General features: G+C 38.9%; 1 protein-coding gene across 4 annotated transcripts; it reads right to left on the reverse strand.

Moving 5' to 3' along the window:
• Nucleotides 1-459: 459 nt before the first annotated feature.
• Nucleotides 460-23,828, reverse strand: LOC136444208 (dual specificity protein phosphatase CDC14AB-like). 4 transcript variants are annotated; one of them, XM_066441714.1, is made up of 16 exons: nucleotides 23,495-23,828; nucleotides 22,271-22,361; nucleotides 21,779-21,854; nucleotides 19,304-19,396; nucleotides 13,496-13,575; nucleotides 11,729-11,795; nucleotides 10,955-11,017; nucleotides 10,661-10,748; nucleotides 10,228-10,458; nucleotides 9,808-9,946; nucleotides 9,077-9,245; nucleotides 8,574-8,683; nucleotides 8,004-8,051; nucleotides 7,531-7,656; nucleotides 5,388-5,586; nucleotides 460-4,002 (listed from the first exon to the last, which is right to left on the reverse strand). In XM_066441714.1, the coding sequence occupies exons 1-16, from the start codon at nucleotides 23,538-23,540 to the stop codon at nucleotides 3,973-3,975; spliced, it is 1,656 nt and encodes a 551-aa protein (XP_066297811.1). In that variant the 5' UTR covers nucleotides 23,541-23,828; the 3' UTR covers nucleotides 460-3,972. The 4 variants fall into 4 exon arrangements, with proteins under 4 accessions (XP_066297811.1, XP_066297810.1, XP_066297812.1 ...); XM_066441713.1 differs by lacking the exon at nucleotides 11,729-11,795 and adding an exon at nucleotides 12,408-12,474 and having other exon boundaries at nucleotides 23,495-23,827; XM_066441715.1 differs by lacking the exons at nucleotides 8,004-8,051; nucleotides 11,729-11,795 and adding an exon at nucleotides 12,408-12,474.
• Between the last annotated feature and the right edge of the window lie 400 nt (nucleotides 23,829-24,228).

Raw genomic sequence — 24,228 nt, forward strand, 5'->3', positions numbered from 1 at the left:
AAATATTATAAAGGTCCCCCGAACGTTGTGCATTCATGATGAAATATGTAAATCAGGAACCATCAGTATAACCAATAGGCCAACATTTAGTTTACAAGGAAAGGCAACCTATGAAAATGTTGTATTTGAACTTCTTCTAAAAGTGGAATTGGCCATATATAACAAAAAATCTTTATCCAAAAGTTAATTTTCAATATATAAATTAATGTCTTTTGTAAAAGCTAATTTCCCAAGGTCAATCTAATGTCGAGTTCTATATAAGTAATGTTACCAAGACTCTGGACGTACTGTAACAGTAAGAGTCAGTTAAAGTCTTCATGTATAGATAGCTATGTCCTATGACTTCATTTGCTAAGATAGTTTAAGACGATCTAAGCTAATATTAAATACTAGTAGTTGGATGAACAAATAGATAAAACTTTCCTAAGTCATCAGGCAAGTAAACGACAGACACCACTCTTTCAAGTCATTGCTGTAATTTATTGAATGTACAGGGTTTTGGTATTTGAAACAAACATACATACATACATGTATGTAATAAACAATAACTAGTAATAAATCTCTCGATAAAACCAGAGTAAAACACCTAAAAACACATAATTTTGGTTTTAGATAAGACATACTTATATGAAATTATGATAATTGATTATATACACACACAAAAGTATATACCATTTTCACATTTATGTTTAGGTACATCCATTTCTTAGAGACAATTTACAGAACTGATCGGTGTTGTTTTCAGAAAAAAATTAGTATGTGTGACTCTAAAACTAATAAAAATGTCGTTAATATAATGAACACAAGGCTGCACTCAAACAAGGCGGCACATACCCACACCAATCTTGTTACCATGACGACATGGGAGGGGGGCGATGCAACTGGTCATTTCTCACAATACACCTCTCTCACGCGGCGGACATGATAGAATGAAGACGAGGCCAATGAGGCAAAGAAGCAAAAATAATGTACAGATATAGTTTTCCTCCTAAAATACATTAAGTTTTAAAATATGATATCCAAGTATCAATATCACAACTAATATAATGCACAAAAAAGATGCAGCAATTTAGAGCTTCGTTGGCCGATCCCATAGTCTCCGCCCTCCTGTCAAAACGTACAAATGTAAAATAAAAACATAGAAATGCAAATATTTGACGGTCATGCAGCCACTTCCTCATTGGTCGATTGTCTTATTATCAGGTAATCATTGGCTAAACTGGTAATTGTGATTGACAGTTAGGATCGGTCTAATGTTTGCCACAAGGGCCTCGTTTTCATTCTATCATGTCCGCCGCGTGAGAAAGGTCTATACAATGTCATGGTGAACAGTAAACAATAGTTTGTTACCTGCCTTATTTCAAAGCTTACATTCTGAGAGAAGTGCACATACTGATCTTGATTTTTTGGGAGACCAGTTGCTGAATGGTTACAGTTAAGTCATATGTCTAATAATTGATAAGTAGCACTTAATGTAATTTGCAACTAATAACCAAATTTGGGTACTTATATTTGCCTCCTTTACCCCTAAACTTTTGGACCTGTGGTTTTATGTCAGTGACCTTTATTTACTGCAGAATTTTACCACAATATGAATTTCCAGTATCCTTTTGATCGGTAGCAAAGCTGAAAATACGCAAACAAACAAATCCCACTTGTCCAATGAGAACTAAGTAGAACTTATCCAGATAGCAAAGAGGCTTGTTTGTAAGTTACTTCTGCAAAGCATTTCAACAAAAGTCAAGTCATAAGGCAAATCTGAGTACACTACAGATATAGGATGTCCGAAAAGTGGAAAAAAAGACATCAACAAACGAAAACCACACTACACACATATTCACTAGCTGCCTATATCTACTCCCTCTAATTGGTGCAAAACTACACTTAGATGCAATGACAAGCAAACACAGCCAATGCAACCCTTCGTTTCAAAACACGAGCACTTAAAAATTCACAAAATAAGATCTAAAATCAAGGAATTCTGAATAATAATTGGTCCCTTATAACTCTAAAATCAAGCTAAGATTATGATTATGCTTGAGTTTTACATTTTGTGCACCTTTGCACGATTAAATATTAAAACAAGGTACAGCCAATTGAGTAAGAAAATGCCTTTCACTTACTTCTATTTTGGGCTTTATATCATTAAACCTCTACTACAGTATTACTGTACAATATCTCTTGGGTGCCCCCCATGCACCACCTTTAATCACTGGTAAGTGTACACAAGCATCACCATGTTCGAAAACCCCTTATGAGCCTCACAAGATCCAGACCAAAAACAATCGCTCTAAACAGACATCAAACCAATCTAAGAGTTTACATTTTTGAATTCTCATAACAATAATTTAGAATAAAAAATTTAGAATGGTCTACTAAAAGAACACCTGTACTTCCCTATTGTCAGTGGCAACACGCATAATTTCCCCCCATTACAACATGACTAATTAAGTACAATTAAGTGCTCTCCACCTTAATTTCGCAAATTTGTGATTTTTTTCTATACAAAAATAGACAATATTGTTTTTGTCATTTACATCACTTTGTTTTTGTATAAAACAATGGCCTACAATTATACCATTATCAGATACATACCTTATCGTATGTAATGTTTCATACGTATACAACAGTATAGTTTACTCCCCCTAAGTGTTATCAATGTTATAGGTGCATAGATCACGGCATGGTCTGCAGTCATGGTCAATATTAGGCCTTAACCTACAAACTCCCAGTAGAAATTCTTACCAAAGTTACAAGTGCAGAGATTTGTTTGTAAAGTACTTGGAAAACCAGGTATGCACCCTGGTTTAACTAACTCGGATTGGGATGCACAGAATCAGAGTAATTTGCTGTCGATTCTGACAGAATGGCCATATATGGGGAACGGAATCCGTGGAAACCTGGGGTCAAGCCCTCTACAAGTCGTGCCGAAGGCTCGTCATTGGTTGCTGTACTTGTTATAGTGAAAATCGACTCCTGTACATGTGAATTCAAACATTTCTGAGTGTCTTGTACAAATTGTATCTACTGTGCTGTACACTCAAACATACCATGCACCAGTCTTATAGATATATCTTTTTCTGGACATAATTATTGCTTTTTATAATTCTTCTCCCTTTTCAAGCTGCTTGGACAAATCCTGGGTTTGCTGACACAAAGGATAATTTTTTTTACTTTTCATCAAATTTTCAGAACGTTCATGTAGTGATGATTGGGTATACAAGTTTTATTCTGGAACCCTTAAATTTCTAGGTGTTGACACAAAATATTATGATTTATAATCACATATCAATCAGTATTACAAAGGTTCATAGAAATTTCGGTTGAAATCCTTTTTTTTTAATGTTGAGGATTTTATCATGAGATCATATCAAATTTTTTTTCGTTTCTGTTTCAATAGAAATTTGGTTAAAAATGTTCATACTTTAAGATTTTCATAAAATTCTGTGTCATTTGCAAACCAAAGGACTGATGTTGTCCTAACTAGCAGCTTAAAAATGTACAAATGCATCCCATGGGCCATGCTTCTACTCCATCTAAAAACATGCACAGCCAACATTGGATCAAAGTGCAACTTCTCCTTTCTGACCACCTAAAATATACAGAACTTTTGGATGGTGGTACCATCAAATCTTACTTACAAAGTATGGGATTGGCTAGCTGAAATACATTCTCCCAAGTCTTGTTGTTGTTATTGTTATTGTTGACAGGGAGTGCGTATTTCAGCCATTCATACCCCAACCTTACACTACCTAAGGCATCGGTTTGTAATTCAACTTGCTGTTTTACACAATTGTAATAGTCATATAATCCCCTTTCCCTAGCCCCAATTAAAAATTACCCTCAAAGTTTGTGCTTAATTCGTGCAGTCATTTTTCTACCAAAAATGTGTGGTGCACTACCCACGGTGCACTGCTTTACCCACAATCCCCCTGTCCCCATGATGTTGACATCTAATGGTGGAGGGAGGCTCTAGTAGTATGTATGCGTTGGCTTGAGCGGCTGTGAAGAAAGAAGAAAAACTCATGTCAGAGGAATACAACCAGACAAGTGTTGTGTTAATCCAATTATCTGTATTTCACGCTACACTCAGTCAAACTCAACAATTAAGTTAGAAGTTAGAAGCAAGAGCAGTTTTTGCAGTCTAAATAAAGACTCTTTTATCTGAAAACAAAATGCATTCCTGTTAATAAGTCCTAAAAAACTGTTAAAGAACAGTACTATATCAGAAACAAGAGGTAGGAACAAAGTAATGTATTTGTAATGGCATTCAACAAGCAACTCCTGAAAAAAAGGGGCAAAGCAAAATGTTGCCTGCCAAAGACTAATGGTAAACTTTGGTCTAGAAGGTGGTCAATAAGAAATATAGCAACAGAGAAAACAACACATTCAAGTAGAACATATGATGACAAAATGTCAGTCTTCCCACTTTTGAAAACTGAGTGGCACCGAATGACATCTTGGGGATTATTTTCCTCACACAACACCACAAAGCAACACAGCAAGTCACAAAACATGTCACAATCAAACTGCACACCACACTAACACACACAAACACAAAGCTGCATACTGAAGATATTTCGGAAAACAACAAAGCCCCAAATTTTAACCCTTCAACCAAACCCTCAGTGGGGATGGTTTACTTTGTATTGAGAGGTGATACGAAATGGAAGTGCACAACGCACATTGGTTTCTTGTGGGTTACAGTTAGTGTACACTGAACAACCAAACACAACGATACGTCAAAACAGTGTTAGCGATGACACCCATCTGTGTTGGTGTTTTGACGGAAGTTTTCGGTTCAACACAAAGAAACTGTGACTGGCTGACTGCCTGTTTGGACCAATTGCTTTGGAAAGCAGCAAGCCTGGTAGGTTAAAATGTTCCCAGGATAATATGTCTCAAGACATTGTACACATCATCCAGCACGGCTGTACATAAAGCCCAAGAGTTTCTGAGGCTAAGGCACAATTTACATACGAGTCGACTTGGGGCTGTGTGTGTGGAGCTTTTGGCTGATCAAATGGAGTTTTCTACTAGCAAACGCTACTTGAGTGGCCTAGGGTTCTCCATGCACAGTCCTGAGTTGACTCGAAGTCGACTCAAAAATGTGTGTGTAAACCGGGCCAATGTCTCCTTGTATAACTGGAGTCAGAACACTTGTAACACAGATCAAAGGGAAAACTATGTAGATTTCCGTGTTTCATACATATAGCCCCCCTCCCCACTGGGACCACCCATGCACTTCAAAGCAAACAGCAAGCAAAGGCTGCGGCACTGGAGGGAAGGAGGGAGTGGCAGCTGTTTCCCTCCCTGTGCACTTCAATTAAATAGAACAGCCCAAATTTCCATCAGCCCCCAGTGCCGGCATCTACACACAGACTTACTGCATTAGTGCTTCGGGTGTTATATTTGATGACGGGCGAGCCCCGGAAATCAGCGGCGGTTATATCTGACAGTTTATTGTTCCCCCGGGACAATTCGGCCACTTTGATTTCGTCCGTTTTCTCCATGGACTTGTGGATACGGTCTCGGTCTTTTCGCCGGTGATGTATGATGGGTTGGGATGAAGCAAGACGGAGAGAGCTAGAGGGGGGGGACAGGGTGAGGAGGGGGAAGACACAGTGTTAATGATGTCCCTTTACACCTAGACCTGTCACCCTTCACGCCCCTGGTGGGAATGGACTGTCCCAAACATCACATGACACAGTCCATTCCTGAAAACAGGGGTGACAGGACAACAGGTCAAGAAGATAGAGGACTGCATTAGGTGTTGAGAGGCATACCATTTACCACTACTGCTGGGAAGCTTAGACGTGCACAGCCTTGCATGGGCTACAGGCAAAGAGTGGCAACACACAGACAAAGGAAGATTACAAACATTGAGTAAAGATAGTGTTAACCACTTCCTTCACAGATACATGCAAGTTTAGAAATATTTGTCGTATAACACATAAACCATGCATCTCTTTCTTGTCATTGTATAAGGTAACTCTCTACATCAGTTTTAGAATCTTGTATATTCTTAAATTCCTATTCAACACACCTCCACGCACATGCATACCAAAATGCTATCTATACATGCAAAGAATACAGCACTGGTCCATCCCCCCTTTAAAATGGTTGACCATTCCAATCCCACTCTTGACAAGGCAAGAGTTCTGGTAATGCCCACTGCACTTTTAGGGGTGGGTGTGTACAGTGCGAGAGATAATGCATGTTACCAGTACTTCTTCAAGGGATTAGTTCGCTCCAAATATCTACGGTATTCCTTCCTTGCAAACAATGGAAGAGAGTAGCTTTTAACAGAATGCGAGTTACGAATGCAAGTGGAATACGAGCGAGGAGTTTCAGACGAGAGCAAGGAATGTTCAGATAAGTGTGAATAACCAACTCTGAAGGGGAAGACAGGAAGAAAACAGAAGAAACCAAGAAGGAAAGAAAAACAATATGATGACATGGCAGTAATATCTAAAAAGAAAACAGACTATGCAGAAATAAGAACAAAAGAAATGCACACAAAGTGAATGCAACATTTGCAAGTACAGAATGCTATCTACTAGCACCAACAGAAAGACAAGCATTTTCATATCCAGTGTTCTCGCCAGGCCTTTTCAGCATAGGGGCCCCTGATGCTGTAATCTGAACCCCCGATGCTGTGATCTGGACCCCGATGCTGTGTTTCAACCAGCATAGGGGTGTTTCATTCTGGGAAGAACCTTCATAAATCTTATAAAAAGTTCTTATTTGGCTTTAGAATGAGTCTGTGACAGGAAAAAACTTCAATTCACAAAATCTATCCCTCAAAATGCAGTAAATAGTGTTTTATTTGGTTACGAATTTCAAAATTTTGTGCGGGAAGATGCCAGATTCCCAACTGTTATCATGGCTTTGGCACTCCGTGAGTGACTTGCGCCGCGCAAAGTTGGACTTCCGTACCTTACCCCTACACTGTGAAAAAATCCTGGTGAGAACACTGATATCCATGTGTTTTCAGCTCTTTTTGTTTGACTTTAGGCCACATCAATTTATTTCCTTGGTTCTTAGAAATCCTAAAGTAAAGAGAGGTAAAGATGAAGACAGAAGAATGGGAGGAAAAATTACATCTGACAATAGTCACTCCCTCAAACTTAACAATGAAAGGTACTTTCCTCTTAGACTCTGTTAGAATAAATTGGTGCTGCCTTCAAAGCCAGTCAAATGAAATTTCCCACATCATTTACGTAAAAATTTGATCTTTTCTAAAACACTTGACGTGTAGCTTCAAATTAATTGTCTAAAGCATGCTCTTTGGTGGGACAAATTAGCTTTACGGATCGTGACGTCATCGAAAAGGACTCCTAGCCATACTAGCTGATGTAAGAGTCCTTTCTGTCACGTTACAATTTGTCCCACCAAAGAAGACAAAGATATTTACATAAATGTTCTCAGAAAAGACCAATTTTTTACATGAATAATAGAGAAATTTTCATTTCACTGGCACTTCAATGAGGAGACTGGAGGAATCCTGTGTCCCGTGTTTTCTCGTACCTTTTTAACGCTGCGGTGGCGGTACTGGCCGTGCTTCGTGTCGTACGCTTGATGACGGAGGAACTGGAGCTGACTTTGGAAGACTTTAGGGGGGACATGACACCTTGGCTGTTATTGGACGATATCCTAGAGGAAAGGGACACACTGAAATCAGTCATAGAAGTCAGAAATAGCAAAACACAAAAAATACACTTTTACTGCAGTACCAAAAAAGCAGCCAGGGGGCCCAAAAATCTGCTTTTTTCAATGGGTCCATACCTAACCATGTACTGAATATCATAGCAATCCAACCATAGCTTCTTTCTTGAGCAATTCTCTAACTTCTAAGAATCTCAAACATACATACACACATGATGTGGCATGTTAAGGGGTGGTTCATTACCTTATACATGATGTGCCTCTAACAAGGGGATAACCATTTCATCACATGATGTGGTATATCAAAAGGAATAAGATGAGGAATATTTCAGTACCTAAAGGGTTGAGATGATGACCTAGAATGCATTTTGGCGTCGTCCAATCTGCATGCAAGAAGACAAGGGAGATGGAAGAAAAAAAGACCATTAACGATACATAAAAGGATTTACAGGATAAAATTTACCACTGCAAACATGCACTGAAGCAAACCACAGGTGGAGATACGAACAAGCTTGTTAATGGAAAATGTCAGAAATAGTTAGAGAACAAAATGCGTATTAATTGTTAGAATATCGGTGAAACAAAATCTAGGGGTTTTTAGTTCACACAGCAAAGCATGTCACATCCAAGTGCTTCACACATACAAAAGAAAATCTATCTTACTAGTGCAACTGTGCATTGAGAGTGGCACATTTTGATGCATCCAATTGGTCACAAATTGACCAATCTCTATCTCCTGATTGGTCAAGAGGGGACCAATCACAAGGAAAAATTTATACCTTCTTAAAAGTTAGCCTCAAATCTTGTGCAATATCTAAACCACCAAAGAACCTTTAAGCCTTGCCAAAAACACAACGCTTCAGTTAAGGTGTATTAAAGCCCGACAGAAAGAGGACGGTACTGACTTGATGGCGCCTGTGCTTGCAGACCGCGGGTGTTTGCGGGCTTTGATCTGCCGCAGTTTGTCGCCTTGCGTCATGGACAGGCTGCTCCGCGTGACGGGTGGCACATACTCCTAGAAGTAAAATGGGAAATACATCAATCTATACTGCAAATGAAAAATTATTTTCCCATATCTATCTCATTGTATTGTCCTTGCTTTCCTAAACAGTTAAGGGTTTTACTGTACATACATCTGAATAAAAAGTTCTTCTCTTTCCATGAAGAAGAAACTCTCACAGAAATAAACGCCCGATTCTGCTTCAGTTTGGGAGTTTTGCACCTTTGAATTTGATAACCGAGGGGCAGCAAGATAGATGTCAACAACAAGAACAAGAACAATTCAAACTTGAGTTAATAATAGATCATTGCAGAAGTGTTGCCTACTACACTGAACAAGCTACTAACAACTGACAAGGATTTTAAAAAGATACAAACAAAAACAGTCGGGGGAAACAAAGCCACGTACCTCCTCATAGTCTGCGTAGTCGTTGCTGTGGTAGGCACGGTCAGTGTCCTGGATAGAGATGTCGTCCACCCCGGACAGGATACGGGACACGGTCGCCCTGTCCTTCAGCTTGTTCTCCTTCTGTTTGGCCCTGAAGATGTCTCCCTGCACCCACATCTTGGCTTGTTGTCTAGAGAAAGACCCAAGAAAACAATAAGAACACACCACTACTATTACCTCCTATATTACTAATGTCTACAATTTAGTATTTCAAGACAGTTGCTACTTTCCATCTATACTTTTTTTAACCTTTAGCAGACTGAAGTAGCCGTTTTGCACCCATTCCCTAATGGTTAGAGTTAGGCAGCAGGGAGAAAGTTAAAAAGTTACATCAAATTTACATTGTGTATGAGGTAACAAAGTGTGTATTCAGCATGTCACCAGAATATAAGTGTATATAAGATCCTGTTTGCATAATATAAGGTTAATATAATCCTGTATATAGCTTGATACAGAGAGATTGTATACAGCGGCCGTTACTTTTATGCAACGCTGACCAAAGGGGACAAAGGCATATAAAATAGGTTTAGATACCAGGCTATATACTGTACATGCATTACATTGTGGGTATGTGTTTGTTTCTTATAATAAGAAGTTAACTAGGTCTTATAGTGTTGTTGACTGCTTTATCTACGTTCATACCAAGAAGATAGACAAATCTGATTCTTGAAGAATAAGAAAAGAAGACTTACTCCTCCAGCCAGTGCTGCTGTGGCCCGATGATGGACCCAGGACGGCATATTCTGATGTAGGAGATACACTCGCCAGCCGTGAAGCGAAAGTGCTTCATCATGTAACAGCCAATCAGGGTGCCTGTCCGGCCGAGACCAGCTGGAAGGGGAGGGTGAAAAAAAATGAGGTCAACATCCTACAGTTTGGTATGAAGACGTGATGTTTTTATATCTGAGAAAATGGACATACTGTATTGGTTTCAGTTTGTGTGTGTGTTTGTTTGTCTTGGTGTGTGCGTGACTGTAGCTTTTTGAATAGTGTAGAGTGACAGGATGTGAGGTGGAAAATGGTGTAACTGGAAACTGGCAGAATGGGAAGGTTGGCTTGGCGTGAGTCTAAAGTTTGTTATACAAGTTGCTTATTCTTTTTTTTAAACGTACCTTTACAGTGGACAGCTATAGCTCCCTCTGCGTTTTCACAGATCTGAATGAATCTTCTAACTATGCTATCGCTGGGCGTGCTCCCGTCCACAAAGAACAGGTCGTAGTGGTCGAAGCCCGCGTCCGTGAATCGGCGGGCATCGTAGATCTTCTTGTTGAGGCGGATGATCGTAGTGACGTTGTGCTTCCGGAAATACGGGAAGTATGCTTCGGGCGCGTGAAGTGGGTAGCCTAGAGCGGGTTTTAGAAAATAAGTGTTTTATTCAAAAGCACCATTACATGGATAAGTATCTGTCATGCAGTATTACAAAGAGTCTACAGGAAGTATTGATATAAAACTTGTCAAGCAAAAAATATGATACTGTAATTCAGGATATAATATACTGCAGTACCTTACACATATGATAGGAGGCAATGCTAATCAAGGACTTACCATTTTCTATTTTGCTCTTGGGATGGGGACCTGAGAATGCTAGAAACTTGTTGGGCACTATCCAGTTGAAATCTCCATTTTCTACTTTCTGTAAGAACAAGAATACACACAGATTAGCTTGTGACAAAGCATACGATTTCCCTTCTGTATGCTTATGATTACTGTATTTATCACAAGTGCAGGAAGCACTGAAACAAAAAACTGTATTCCCATAGATGGTGGTAACAACAAACTATGATGAAGACAAATTGTTCTCTCTAATTCAGTTTTTTTTTTTATATCATTTGTGCTTACCTCATAATGTTCATATTCGTCCACATCGAAGGTCTCAAAGTTGATAAAGCCATTTTGTAGAGCCTGTATAACACAAAGAAAGGCTTGATTAATGACAGAAAGTTTCAAAGTAGTATCCATATTGCCACAGGCTGAAATTAATCTCGACAGACATTATCTATGACAAAAAATGTACAAGAATAGAAACTAGAAATAACACAAACTAAAAATAAATCAACAAATGGTTAGACAGGATAAAGCAAACAAAAGGACAACCAGGACAAAAAGGTATGGCATGGAAAAACACTATGTAAGTAAGAAATGACATTCAGTACAGAGCCCTTGGGCACAAATGAAAAGGAAGAATACAAATTTGTAAAATACTTTTTTTTTTCAATTTCAAAATTTGCATTTGTTTCTCCAAGAAAAGCCTTATGTTAACAGTTTTTTTGTTTTCTTTTTCGTAACCACTGTAAATTGATTTATTTTTGCAGAGACTCAATTTTGCGTAGGAAGGAAAATATGTTTTATGGTGTTTTAAATTCGTGGTTGAAACAATTCTGTTTCAAAATAGGCATTCTGTTTCAAAACAGGCCACTGTGAAAACCACGAAAACAAATCACCACAAACGTTTCAAGATGTACAGTAAATGACAGCATAAGCACAGCAGACAGGGAAAAGGCAAGCACTCTTCCTGAACCACCCCTTACTGTAGCATGGACTCTTCCAAAGTCAGACACCTGACAGAAAGATGAGTCATACCATTCTACAGCAGGGGTGACCAGGGTGCCCTACCTTGTCGATTCCGTGCAGACAGTCTAACACAGTTACTTTAAATGTACATGGTCCGAATGAGGCATCCCTGTGGGGGGAATATACACCACATAGATCAGAACATGTTGTAGTAAAATGGGGGAGGGGGGTCCAGAGATCTCACACTCATAGTCATACTGCAGACTCAACTTGGCCTCTTTGCTGCCTCCTAGCAAAGTAAATCTTGGAAAAGTTCCAAATGGCTTTTAAAAGGTTTGCTTGGAAAAACGTGTTCTGTTAACAAAACGAAAAATGTGACACTTGCACTCCAAAGCGTTTCTCGGTTAGACTATGGATTTGGACAGAATACAATGAGACTTCAATCTTTGTGCGTCATAATGTAAATTTGACTTGTGGATTGTGGGGCTTGCCAGAAATCACTGCAAACAAGATGTTTTGAATCATCTACTGTTTAAGTAGACATTACAATCACTCACTGCCAAGTGTCTGAAGCAATTTGTGGCCATTGATTTCATACATTATTTTTGAAAACATCTTTTGTTTTACAAGTGGTGTTACTGAAAGAAAACAACAAAGTTTCAATATCTTGGTTCTACTTGAAACAGGCAACTTGTAGTAGTCAGCTTGAGACCAGCACAGTATAATGTAGAGATCTCTGGTTCCCCCTTTCCCCAGTGTGACAGACTAGAACAGTTCCTACCCGGTACACTCCATGGAGAGCATCAATGAGGTTGAGATTGTATGTACAAGCACCAAAGGACGCATCCCTGCAAATATACAAGCAACGTTTCATTGTTGGCAGAGTCATCAAATACTATTGGCTGAATATTCCGGCTGTAGAGGGGCCTTTTAGCACAAAAAAATATGTTTGCACCAAAATTTCGTCACAATTCTCCTAACCACTATCACGTGCCTGTCAGGGATTGATGTTGCATACGCACTTTAATTTGTACACAAAGAAACTGGAGCTGCGCACCTAATTTTTGGTCACTGGTTCACCGGTGCAGCTAGGTAATTTTGTGGGCTACGTACATATACATAAAGGTTCTATTGTGCGCCCAATATTCTTTCTGTGTACCTTCATTTTTAGCTTAGGTGCACCAATTGTACACATCTCCCAACAATGAATTTTGATATCCCTATTTGAAACACAGAAATAACACAATGCCTAGATCTTTAGTTGACACACTGCTGAAAAACATACCGTGTTCACTACATTATATTTCCTAGCAACCTCGCATTACTAATGAAGTTTTAGCTTAATTAGATTGGGAAATATGTAGTTCAAGTGCAGAGCAAATATTACAGAAATCCTCTTAACGTCTAGAATGACACGTGGAAATGTCACTTTGTGTATAATCCCTTCTGTGCACTTCACTGTTAGCTGTAACAGATGGTGGAGTGTACACTGGAGTCTATCTATGGAGCTCTGGGTCAATACACCATCAATCAAACTGTACCATGGGGTAAGGGGTTCCTTCCTACCTAACCCACTTATAATGTACGTCTGGTACTCTCTCTCGGGCTATGAAAAATTAAAGACTTGTTTCCTAGCTTGGTTTTTGACAATAAAATATTTCACAATCGGTAAGGCAATGCTGTATAAGCAAACATTTTTGTATATCTAACCACTGACTACACATGATTTTTACATTTATTGCACGTACTGGCAACCATGCTGAAGACATAGGGTCACTGATGGAGAGGAAATATCTTGCGTTGGCTCGCATATGTTGCCATATTGCAGTTAGATTTACTGCCGTGCATACTGAGGACTGTACCACTCACCTGAAAGGTAGGAAAGGGGGGTTGTTTCCGCTGACAAGTGGTCTGTAGGCCTCCTCTGGGGTCATCTTCAGGTAGATGATCTGTGCATGGCAGAAGTATTTTTTTACAATCAAAGTCATTCCAACATTTAGTGTGTATCAATATACTAAATATTTTCTCTTCTTCGAAGTAACAATAATAACTTGCATATCTACACATTTATGTATCAACTTCAACACTTATGTTTTTTTATTTCAAGAATCATCACAAACATACAAACGCATAAAGCCAACTTGTTGTGACAAGTACACAGGCAAGCTGTCTCTGCCACAGATCAGTTTACTTCCCTTCACACGGATCATCTTTATCCATTGTCAGAATCTTTAAAAAGCACTTAACTAAAGCGTTCTCAAGGACTGATAGCAAGGTGTACGGATGTCCTTTCTTCTAATCCAAGGCTTCAGCTTTTCTACCTCAGAATAGTGATCAGTGAACAAAAGGCAAAAGCAGGTGACCCAAAATATAGACCAGTGTAACCAAAGGTGTTAACGTTGTGTCCCTAACCAGGAAATACAAACACTGTCACGCTAAAACTAGTCAACCCTGGTACTGTGGCACGCCAGTTATATGTGAACTGGACACATTTGTATTTTCCGTACATTGCCAAAATATATCCCAATCTTTTCAATAAACAGAACATTGTCCGACCTATCCTGGGCCTATGCTATATACAACATACCATGATCAGTGTTTCTATTATTAGCAACCACTGCATTTTAATCCTTACACAACAAAGGGATCCCCATCACTCTACCGTCCACTAAGTGACCAACTCTTTCACAATCCGTGTGCACTTAACAAAACAAACTGCGGCGTTTCCGTTTGCGCAGACCAACAAGGCGAAACGGGGAGGCTGGATACTGTGACGTCTTGGTTGCCTGGGTAAACCTGATGGAATTCAGGTCGTTTTTACCATGGCAACCCAACAATAACAATGTTTACTATGTATTGACAGTTGTAGGATTCAAAATCTTCTGGGTAAAACTAAAGAGGACGTTAGGTCAAACTAGCTTCCCACCGTTCTTAGATAAATGAAACAAGAACTAAAAATGCATTCTAAAGCTCAGGGCAAGTTTTACACAGTTCAGTTCCTTAAAGACTCCAAAGGTAAAATGTCTGCATTCATAACTCATCTAAAACAAGAGTCTTATACTTCTAATTCATTTCACATTGTAAATTGTCTCACTCAGAGTCATTAAACGACATTCATGTTTAGAATTTTTAGGGCTACCGATTCATTTGGAGAAAGGTGTACATTATATGAGAAAGTTGTCATTCACTTCAACCAAGGACGTTGTTACACTATTCTTGCTTCCACCACAGTTGGCCCTCACAAAGACTACTAAAAGGGTATTTAGGAAAGTAAACAAAACTATTTCCTGTTTTCAACCACAAGAAGAAAAGTATTCCTGACTTGCAGGAAGCCTGTGGTATTTTTGTTTGACAGTCATGATTGAAAGGTTCTTGTTAAGTAACATTTTTGCCTCTTTGCACAGACAATGCAACCTATGTAAAGGCCGTTGACCTTCTAATCTTACATTTAGCGAGGAATTACACACACCTTTATCAGGTCATTAAATGTTGGCGTTACTAGCTAACAACCTAACCTCAGGCAATGAAATTAAATTCAGGGAGAGAAAGGCACTCAGCTATAAAACAGCAATACTCCTTCTTTCCTCTTTTGACAAATTTAGTAGCTATCGATGGTTCTGTTCATTCATTTAGTTTCCCATCACTGTGGTTTTATTTCGTGGTGGGAGGGGAAAAGAGGTTTTCGCTGTTTAAATGCACGGCTACAACAATTTTGTAAAAGTACTAATACATTGGAAAAGCAGATTCGCAGTGTCAAATTTGCGGTAGAGAGGACACTGCAAAAAACACAGAATTAAATCCACCGTGAATGTTTCGAGATCTACAGTATAAGGATGGTTAGACTTTATCTTTTGTGAACCTAGAAACACGTAAAAACTAGGGAAGAATTTAATGAAGCCAGACAAGTGTGTTGTATTGGTGTGACTGACATAGGTGTGATAATTACTAGCTTGTTGCCCTGAGCCCTTGGGCTGGGGAGGGTGTAAGCTAAAGCCACACCTCTCTGCTAAGTGGATTATAAACACAGCGAATCATACAACAGCATGGGGCAAGCACATATGCCAATCTAATCCAATAATGCTGCATTGGGGACTGTACATTATGGGTATAAATCTTTTCCTACTATAGAGTTATTCTCTCAAATTTTGCAAATTCTTGACTGACATGTTACTGTTTTTAATCAGTAATTGCGTCGCACTACACATATGCCTCTAGTGAGTTCTCTATTCCTCTGTCATTTTTTGAAACCTATGAATGATAATGTTTGTCTTCTTCTTGTCCTAGATGCTAAAAAGATTAACAGTAAAGCTATGTGTCAAGGACATATGTAATATAATAACCCTGCTTTAGTTATCACCATTGTTTATAGTCCCATAATCATAGTGGATTTTATTCCCATTTTCCAATTTGCCATAACCCCGCTCAAATTTGATGACCACTTAAAAATACCTCAGTCTGTTCAGATAAAAAAAAGGGCCAGCAAATTTTTGTATTAATTCTAAATATATCGCTTGGTGGTTATACGATATAGTGGCGATTGCGTCCAGGTAGGCCAACTGTTTTCCAGCCATGAAAACTTAATGGACCCACGGTGTCAAGTGACAGATCACATGGCCAGTTTTGCTGTGGCAATATCCAGGTATCAATTTTCCCCACCTGGTAATCTACTGTACTTTCTATAACTTACATGTACTCCTACAGTAAATCGTGTAAAATCAGCTGTCATACAGTATATTCTGACCAGTAATAATGACCATAATGTTTACTGTTGCATACTAGCACAGGTAGAATTTAGTATGCTTCTAAATTAATAACGATATACGGTATGGGAACAGCCATAGCTGCTTTTCTTCTGTATAACGGTTCATTTCAAATGAATGGCTAGACCATAAAGGTGTTGCCATATCAAACCATGTTACAACGACCACTGCGTTTAATAACAATATCAAGGTGTCTACTTTCTTAATGCAATAGGCACAGACTATTTACCTTTGGCATGTTGTTTTTGGATACTTAATAATGCTTTTTTTTAAATCCCCACAGAAATACCTGACAAGTATTTCATATCCATGGTAACAGGTAGTGGCACAGACAATTATTGGAATATGGAATGTTTTGGTGGTACAGGAGGTACTTTTATAGGTTACCTGTGTGGAATAAGACCTTAATGCTTGGCTTCATAAACAGAGTACATAATTTAGCTCACATAAATACACAAGGCTCTAATTCTGTCGGTTCACTAACTCGTCACAATCATTAACTGAAGCAGAAAAATGTCAATACTAAGAATCATCAATAGACACAATGGTTATTTTCACATGGTTAGGCAACAACCCCAATCACATTTGAAACATAAAAACCGTAAGTTCTGTTGCAGTACCATAGAAAACCGCCAGGTGGTGCATAATCCAACTTGTCTTTTGGTTTGCCAACACCTATCCACATACTACATACCATATTATGTATGTATGTATTATCTAATTTCTAAATCTAATTCTTTCCCGAAATCTGACCATTCAAAACTACACCAAAATGTGCAAAATAGCACTCATTACGCTAAATCCTTTCAAACTGTTAAAGGTTGCTGAAAATAAAACAGTCTCACACTGGCAGTGTTCAAAAGCTCTTATCCTGCGAGGAAAAACACAAGTCAACACCGATATGGGTTACTATGGCGATGACATATCGTACAGGATCAGTTCGGCGGGAAAAGCACTGGACAGAGTGCCGCATCTCGCAGTTAACAGCTGAGGACCTCTTTCCTTTGTATCAATGAGAGCTATAACTTTTCCTGTGACCATGGTGGCAGGGTACACATAACCATAACACACTACAATTACTACAAATCTGTTATATGTAGCAGGTGGTAGAATCATGTAGGAAACATATCACAATTTGGGAAAATGCCAATAGAAGTTAGCCTTGACCTAAAGCTTAGCAGGAATCTATAAAAAAACATTCTGGCCTTGATTAGAAACCTCAGGCAACTGTACCAAAAACGTATTTACTCATGGTTCTGTGGTAGGGATAGGAAAGTTTTGGAACCAAAAATGTACAGCAATGTGGATTTAATAAAAATGGAAGGCAATTCACCTATAACTGAGTCTCTACCAGACTAACTATGCCGGCTATAGGGAGAATATTTCATATTTGCCAGGGTTTCATTTGGGGCTCCTTAACGGGCAAAGTGTGATCTCCGTGGACTAACTCTACTGGCTAAATTATTCCTTTTTCTGCCGAATTCTATGGTCCATATGCCCGTAGGAGGGCATATAACCAATGAAATGGGGCAAAATGCATTGAAATACACATTCTAACAGTTCATATTTCCAGTTCATATTTCCAGTTCTCAACCAACATTTATTGTCAGTTTGTCTTAATCCGACTCTGCAGATCCCGAGTGGGACTCATCAGCCACCAGAGGGCATGTACCAGAAGTGGACTCCCCTGAAATCTTTGCTAGCGAAGCCAAGCCAATGAATGACAAAACGAACATCAATCATATTTCAATAATATCTCTGTGACAATTTTAAAATTCCATGACTTCTAGTCTTGAATAAAATCTCTTAACACTGCTTTGCCTTTTATTTAAAAAAAAAAAAAAGAGGGCAAACCCAAATACCTCGACAGGAAATTGAGGAAAGGCAACAAGCAAATTTTCCCAACTGTGTTATACCTTTTTGTCAGCAGTAATAGACTGGGGACAGACTATTGTAGGGTCTTAAATCCTGATGTATCAAATGACATCCCAATCTGCGTCAGAACAAGCTAGTTAAGCCTGTCCGTTTTCTGAGGAACAATAACTTTCTACATCATTAGCATGCGTTGTCGGACATAACATGAAAGATTTGTATGGTTACCAGAATGTCACTGAAGATCTGACCTAGAAACTCTACAATAGAGACATATTCTCTGTGTATGGTGTCATATTTAACAATTATCATTCAGTAGAATTCTAGCTTTGTAGTTGGGAGCATAAATGGAATATGAAGATATCATAGAAAATTCAAGATTACCACGGCTGGACATATACAACTTGTTGCCCAAAAATGCCCACAAATAAAGACATGCACTGTTACGTCCCCTCGCCACCAAGTCCAAGTGTAAAACCACAAAAAGCCAAACATGGGATAATCCCCCTGACAGTTATCCTGTTGGTTTGTGGTATACCACTGATATGTAAGTACTTATCATCAGCCAACTGACTGAGTATGTACACAACATACATGTATTACTGAATACCACAGCCTTGAAACAGTGTGAAATTGAGTTTCTTTTCCATGCATTTGGCATTTCTAAACTTTAGGTAGGGTTTTCGTAACTTGGCCCAACTTCCCTACACAACAACTTGTTTTCATCTTACAGCATGAAATCATTTGCACAGCTGTCAATCAAAGCCGTCCTTGACTCAATATGACCTTTGACATTAGAATGTCATTTTGCCCTATGACTGAGTGACATTCTGCTACTATCAAAGAAAACAGTCTGTACGGAGAAGTCTGTTTTCGTTGCCAACTAGCTAGTAAAGGTCAAGAAATATTTGGGACTAGAACCCATGTCTCAGAGTTCATGCCAGACCAAAAGGAAGACGATCCAAGGCAGTGTGGTGTTATCCAAGCTATGTGACCTAAAGCCTATTTCTGGAAGTGTGCTCAGTTCTTGTTTACTAGTACTCACCGCGTAGGATCCTATCAGATACGCGGCGTTGGCTCGCTTTCGGGCGTCAAAACTCGTGTAGTGGACGATCTTCTTCTTTGCTAGAGAGAAAGACTGAAAAAAAAACATGACTGTTACATTAACTTCTACAACAGTAGAAACACTATTGAAACAGCCAGGTTGCACACTGGGCAACCCTGGCTGAGCAAAAATTTAGGTTGCTGAGTGCTACCCTTGGTTTCCACTTACAGACGAAATCTAAAGACAATATCAAGATTATCTGTTTTAGAAATTATACTGATTTATACTAGGTAATCCAGCAATATTAAGGCTGATTCTATACTGCAAAAATAATATCATTATCAGCAATCATGGTTTTTGTACAAAATTGAGATGTAAACATATTCCTGTATTCATAAACAAATTTTATAGCATATGAAACTAAGCAAGGATTATGATGAAAACTATTGCACCAACATGTAATTTATACATGTATTGAATAATTAATGTTGAAAGCATTTCTAATACTACAATGAAGACTTGTCTTTAGTTCAGTATGCAAAATACACTGGTCTTACAAGATATAGTTTATAAAGTTTTCACTCCAACCCTGCAAAGAGTAGGATATTAGTTAAAATTTTAGGCCTGGTGTCAATCATAAATGTAGCAGATTGCATAAACCAATCATCAGAAGTACCCCTCACTTTAATAGGATTAAAGGTCTGAAATGTTTAAGCCCATTTCTAGGCAACTGTTGCCATGTAAAGAGCAAGAGAATGTTATTCCACAGTAACCAGGATGTGGGGCAGTTTCAAGTAAATCTCTCATCTTTGTTAAACTACTCAAAACATAAACATTTCATGTAAATGTCAGGGTAGGAAAATGAATAAGTTTTTAATATTCCAGCTTGTATGATTATGTTCACTGCCACTAGGAACTTGTGAGTTGTAGCATCAGCAAAACAGCTTAGTTTCACTTGTGATTCTAATTTTAAGTCTTTATAAATGTGTTTTCTTCAGTTGCCAGAGAAAGTTTACAGCATGTGACACGTAACACTGCTAAAGGGTGGCTCTAGCCTACACTAGGCAGGGTAACAGCAATAGCAAAGGTACAAGAGGGCTGGCATCATATCCAACTGGCTTAAATTTGTGTTGTAAAGTTATCCTGACAAAATATTTGCACAACAACTGTTAAAGGGAAAGTGATTTGAATAGTTCGGACAAGGCTTTCTATGGCGGGCGTTCGTCACCCTGTGTCCGTGAATGGGCGTGATTAAACGTTACGCCACAGCCTGGCACATATAAGGCCACCTGAACCTACCGCGACCTCGTATGTTTGTTAACTACCTGCAAGGACCTTTGGACTGGTGTACTAGGGTCCTACCAGGAACAAACAATGGACCTGTCACAAACACCTGAAACCTGGGCGGGCAAGGCCTCTATAATCACCTACAGCTCTATTTGCACCTGGGAAGTAACTCTACGACTCAGTTACTCTGTATTCCTACATGTTTGCGGTCGTTTTTTACAGAACATTGTGTGTGTTGCGTTGAATACATGAACGGTAAACAAAGGGGCGTCATGGTTGTGTGACACAGAATGGTCACCCTTCGCTCCCTCTGGCCTAACCTGTGCTCTTATTACACCCCCTCTAGGCTTAATTATCCATTTTGATCACTTCATGATTCAATTATGCCATGTTGAAACACCTTTGTGACAACCGGGGAAACTGTCGCTATTTCCGCCATCTTGTGTTGTGTGGCGGAATGTGTGTCGTGTTGGTATATACACACAACACATGCGCAGGTGCTGGCCATTGTCTGTCACCCCTGGGCCTGCTCGATTTACGACCAGGGACCGGTTTGGAAGCATGCCAAAAGGAACCGGCAGCTGTAATAGACATTTAAATACATCAAATGTATCCCTCTTTAAATCAACCGTGGACAGCTCTAAGTTCATATCCTTTGCCAAACAAAGTCAAAAATGCTTCAAGTCAAAAGACAAACGGCTAGAATTTTATGGGTGGGATTACAGTAAGTGGAACAGCTGGTTGTTACCAGCCCCAGGCTATTCTGACAAAATAACCAATAATTTTACCCCATATCGCAACACCTACTTGACACCAATCAGATATGCATGTCACCTCATCATATGGTAACACTTCACTGAAATACCTGAAAGTTAGCTCGAAGATTTTGCATATTTAAACAATAAGACTGGTCTGAAATCTATTGTAAAATCATTTCAACTACCTGCATACCACTCCTGAAAATTCAAGACTACCAGGGATACTTTTGAGTCCCTAGTGCCATACTGTAGAAGCCATATCTTCAAATACCTGAGGAAAACTATCACAACTCAAATGGGTAAATTTTGACACATAAATCTTTAAAAGCTATGACTTCATCTGGCCCCAATAAAAAAAACATGCCATAGTACAACATAAAACATACATGTAAGAACATGTATAAAAGGTATATAAAATATATTTTCCTACCTTGAGTTTCTTGTTGAGTTTACAGCAGTATCTGTACACCATAGCCAGGTTGAGGGGCCCAAAGTCTGCATAGAAGCTACAAAATGAAACGAGACCATGGGTTAAAAAAAAATAAACCTCAATTCATATACTCTCATTTATTTTTCGCAGTAGAAGGGGGAAAGAGTTAACTGTTTGGTTGTCATGGTTGATACAGTTCTGTACTGTACATTAGTTATAGTAATACAAGGGAGATATGCATCGTGAATTCATGGTGAAGAGATCACTGCAAAACCCATGAAAATAAAACCATCGTGAAAGTTTCAAGATTTACAGTACATTACCTGGCACAGTCTGAGCAAGAATACCTGCAAACTACATTAACATTATCGTGCAAGGATTCTTCTCAAAATACTGATAGTCTGGGTCACGTTTATGTTTTTGTTACTGGTTATACTTTACTTCTACTAAGTTCTAGGCCAAGCACACGTAAAAGAGAAAAGGATGACTTACTTTTCATACACCAGTTCATCATCCACACAGAAATAATGTGTGTTTGCTGTGGATCTTGGCTTGCCTCGTAGAGTAGCGAAGTACAGGCGATCTGGATTTGAGAAGAAAAGGTTTAACATGGATAATCTCAAAGAGATTTAAAACAATATTGTCTACACTGAAAACAACAGATAAGAACACTTCATACAGAAGTTCTGATTGAAAAATATACATCGTTAAGATTTCTGATGTAATAAAAATCAGTCTAATGTAAACAGAAATGTCAGTGCCTGTTTACATGGACAGATTTTTATAACAACAAAAATCTTTACCTGTTTTGGTTCAAATTGTAATACATTTTGATAAGGCAAGAATTACAATGTACATACTTCACCAAGGAGTTGATCATGTCATATGTATGATATTGATAATATCTACCACTAAAATCACAAATCATTGCCACTTGTAATTCCTATATAATCACCGAATTCCAGATGCCAACTGCCAAACTAAATGTTACTGATAAGTTAAGATTAATTTTACTTTGGTAAATGAGACCATGTTGCATCAACAAGACAAGCAAGGTTCCATTTTTACAGACAATAATGTAAACAAAAGAGTTTTTCACATCTTCCTGTTTCACACCTTGCATATTTGACACCTACTATAGATGACAACATGTAATCATTTCAATCAATTATATCAAGACAAAGGGAGGAAGAGGATTATGCTGGAAAAACAACATAGAATCTTCACAAATTATACCTGATAACTAGCCTAAAATAGAAGATAAGTTTAACGATCTATGGTGGTTATGATATGGTAAAGGAAATACCAGTAGTCAATTTTTATTTCCTTGTACTCGAGTTGTAAATTACCACCTTATTCTGGCTACGCTAAGAGCAAGAGAACGTAAGAAGAATCCAGAAGAAAGTAACACTAAAATATCAAACAAACACCTATATCGTGATGCTCTATTAATATTTGTAACGCCGTATTTCCATCCTGTGGTTCAAAATTACAGTAATCTGTATACAGATATGGGTTTGAAAATGTTGTGAGTGGGCGGTTCGGTTCCACCAGTGAAGTTTTTGGTGCCCAACTTACGTCAAACCGGTGGTGTCAAAATTTATACCACCAACTTGGGCCGTCCCACAACATCATAAGACTGGAAATGTCGACTAAAAGGCCACTGTAGAAGCAAATTTAGCATCTACGTCAGTTGTTTAGATCGTGGGGTCTTACCTTTGATGAATTCTGAAGCACAGACGAGCTCGTTTTCGTCTGCCATGGTCTCCTGGTAGCCGAGGTGAGGGATGTACTGACGGGGCCCAAGCTGATCAAGACCCGGAACAGAACTCGACTTCCACCGCTGTAACACCTGAACAGCAGCCGTGATGAGCGATCGGACCCGAGCTCAGTCAACAGAGAAAGATATTCTTCCACTCCGGCGATAGTGGGGCTTGCGTTACCGTACGACACAGTACTTAATCGTGGTTGCAAAGTTGACAAAATTTCACCCCAAGCTACAAATTCGCCATATTGTCTTTTTCGAATGAAAGGCAAACACACCAATTAGCATCATGTGATGCCTCTCCACCAATCCGAGCCTGAGTAACAAAAGCATACCGGTACGTGCAACCAATCACAGAATACAACACAGAACGGCATCGGGAATCTCAATGATGATTTTGACGTCATACACATCGACCAATAGGAGACGCCGTCTTAAGGGTTGCCATAGCAAACGCATCTTTGAACCAATCAGAGCTTTGTTGTGAAGTGCAAATAGAAACCAAATACCGCGGGTTCTTTGAAGGTGTTTCAAAAACTCCTGGGCTTATCTGTCAGAATGTGACAGCTAGCTCTTTTCTCCATTTGATACACTTTGCAATTTAAAGGAGTCCTTTTAAAACCTACCCAGTGGTTACCAAGAACCATGCGACTGCTTAGTAGCGACGATAGCTCAAGTTTTAAAT

The sequence above is a fragment of the Branchiostoma lanceolatum genome, chromosome 11 (genome assembly GCF_035083965.1).
Source record: "Branchiostoma lanceolatum isolate klBraLanc5 chromosome 11, klBraLanc5.hap2, whole genome shotgun sequence".
Taxonomy (NCBI): domain Eukaryota; kingdom Metazoa; phylum Chordata; class Leptocardii; order Amphioxiformes; family Branchiostomatidae; genus Branchiostoma; species Branchiostoma lanceolatum.

What these genes read in the sequence shown, in the direction of transcription:
- LOC136444208 (XM_066441714.1), bottom strand. Translation starts at nt 23,540, where the DNA reads ATGGCAGACGAAAACGAGCTCGTCTGTGCTTCAGAATTCATCAAAG. An exon ending in CAAGAGCAAAATAGAAAATG is followed by an intron (nt 10,459 to 10,660) that starts GTAAGTCCTTGA and finishes AACCCGCTCTAG; the next exon opens with GCTACCCACTTCACGCGCCC. An exon ending in GCCACCGCAGCGTTAAAAAG is followed by an intron (nt 5,587 to 7,530) that starts GTACGAGAAAAC and finishes CCCCCCCTCTAG; the next exon opens with CTCTCTCCGTCTTGCTTCAT.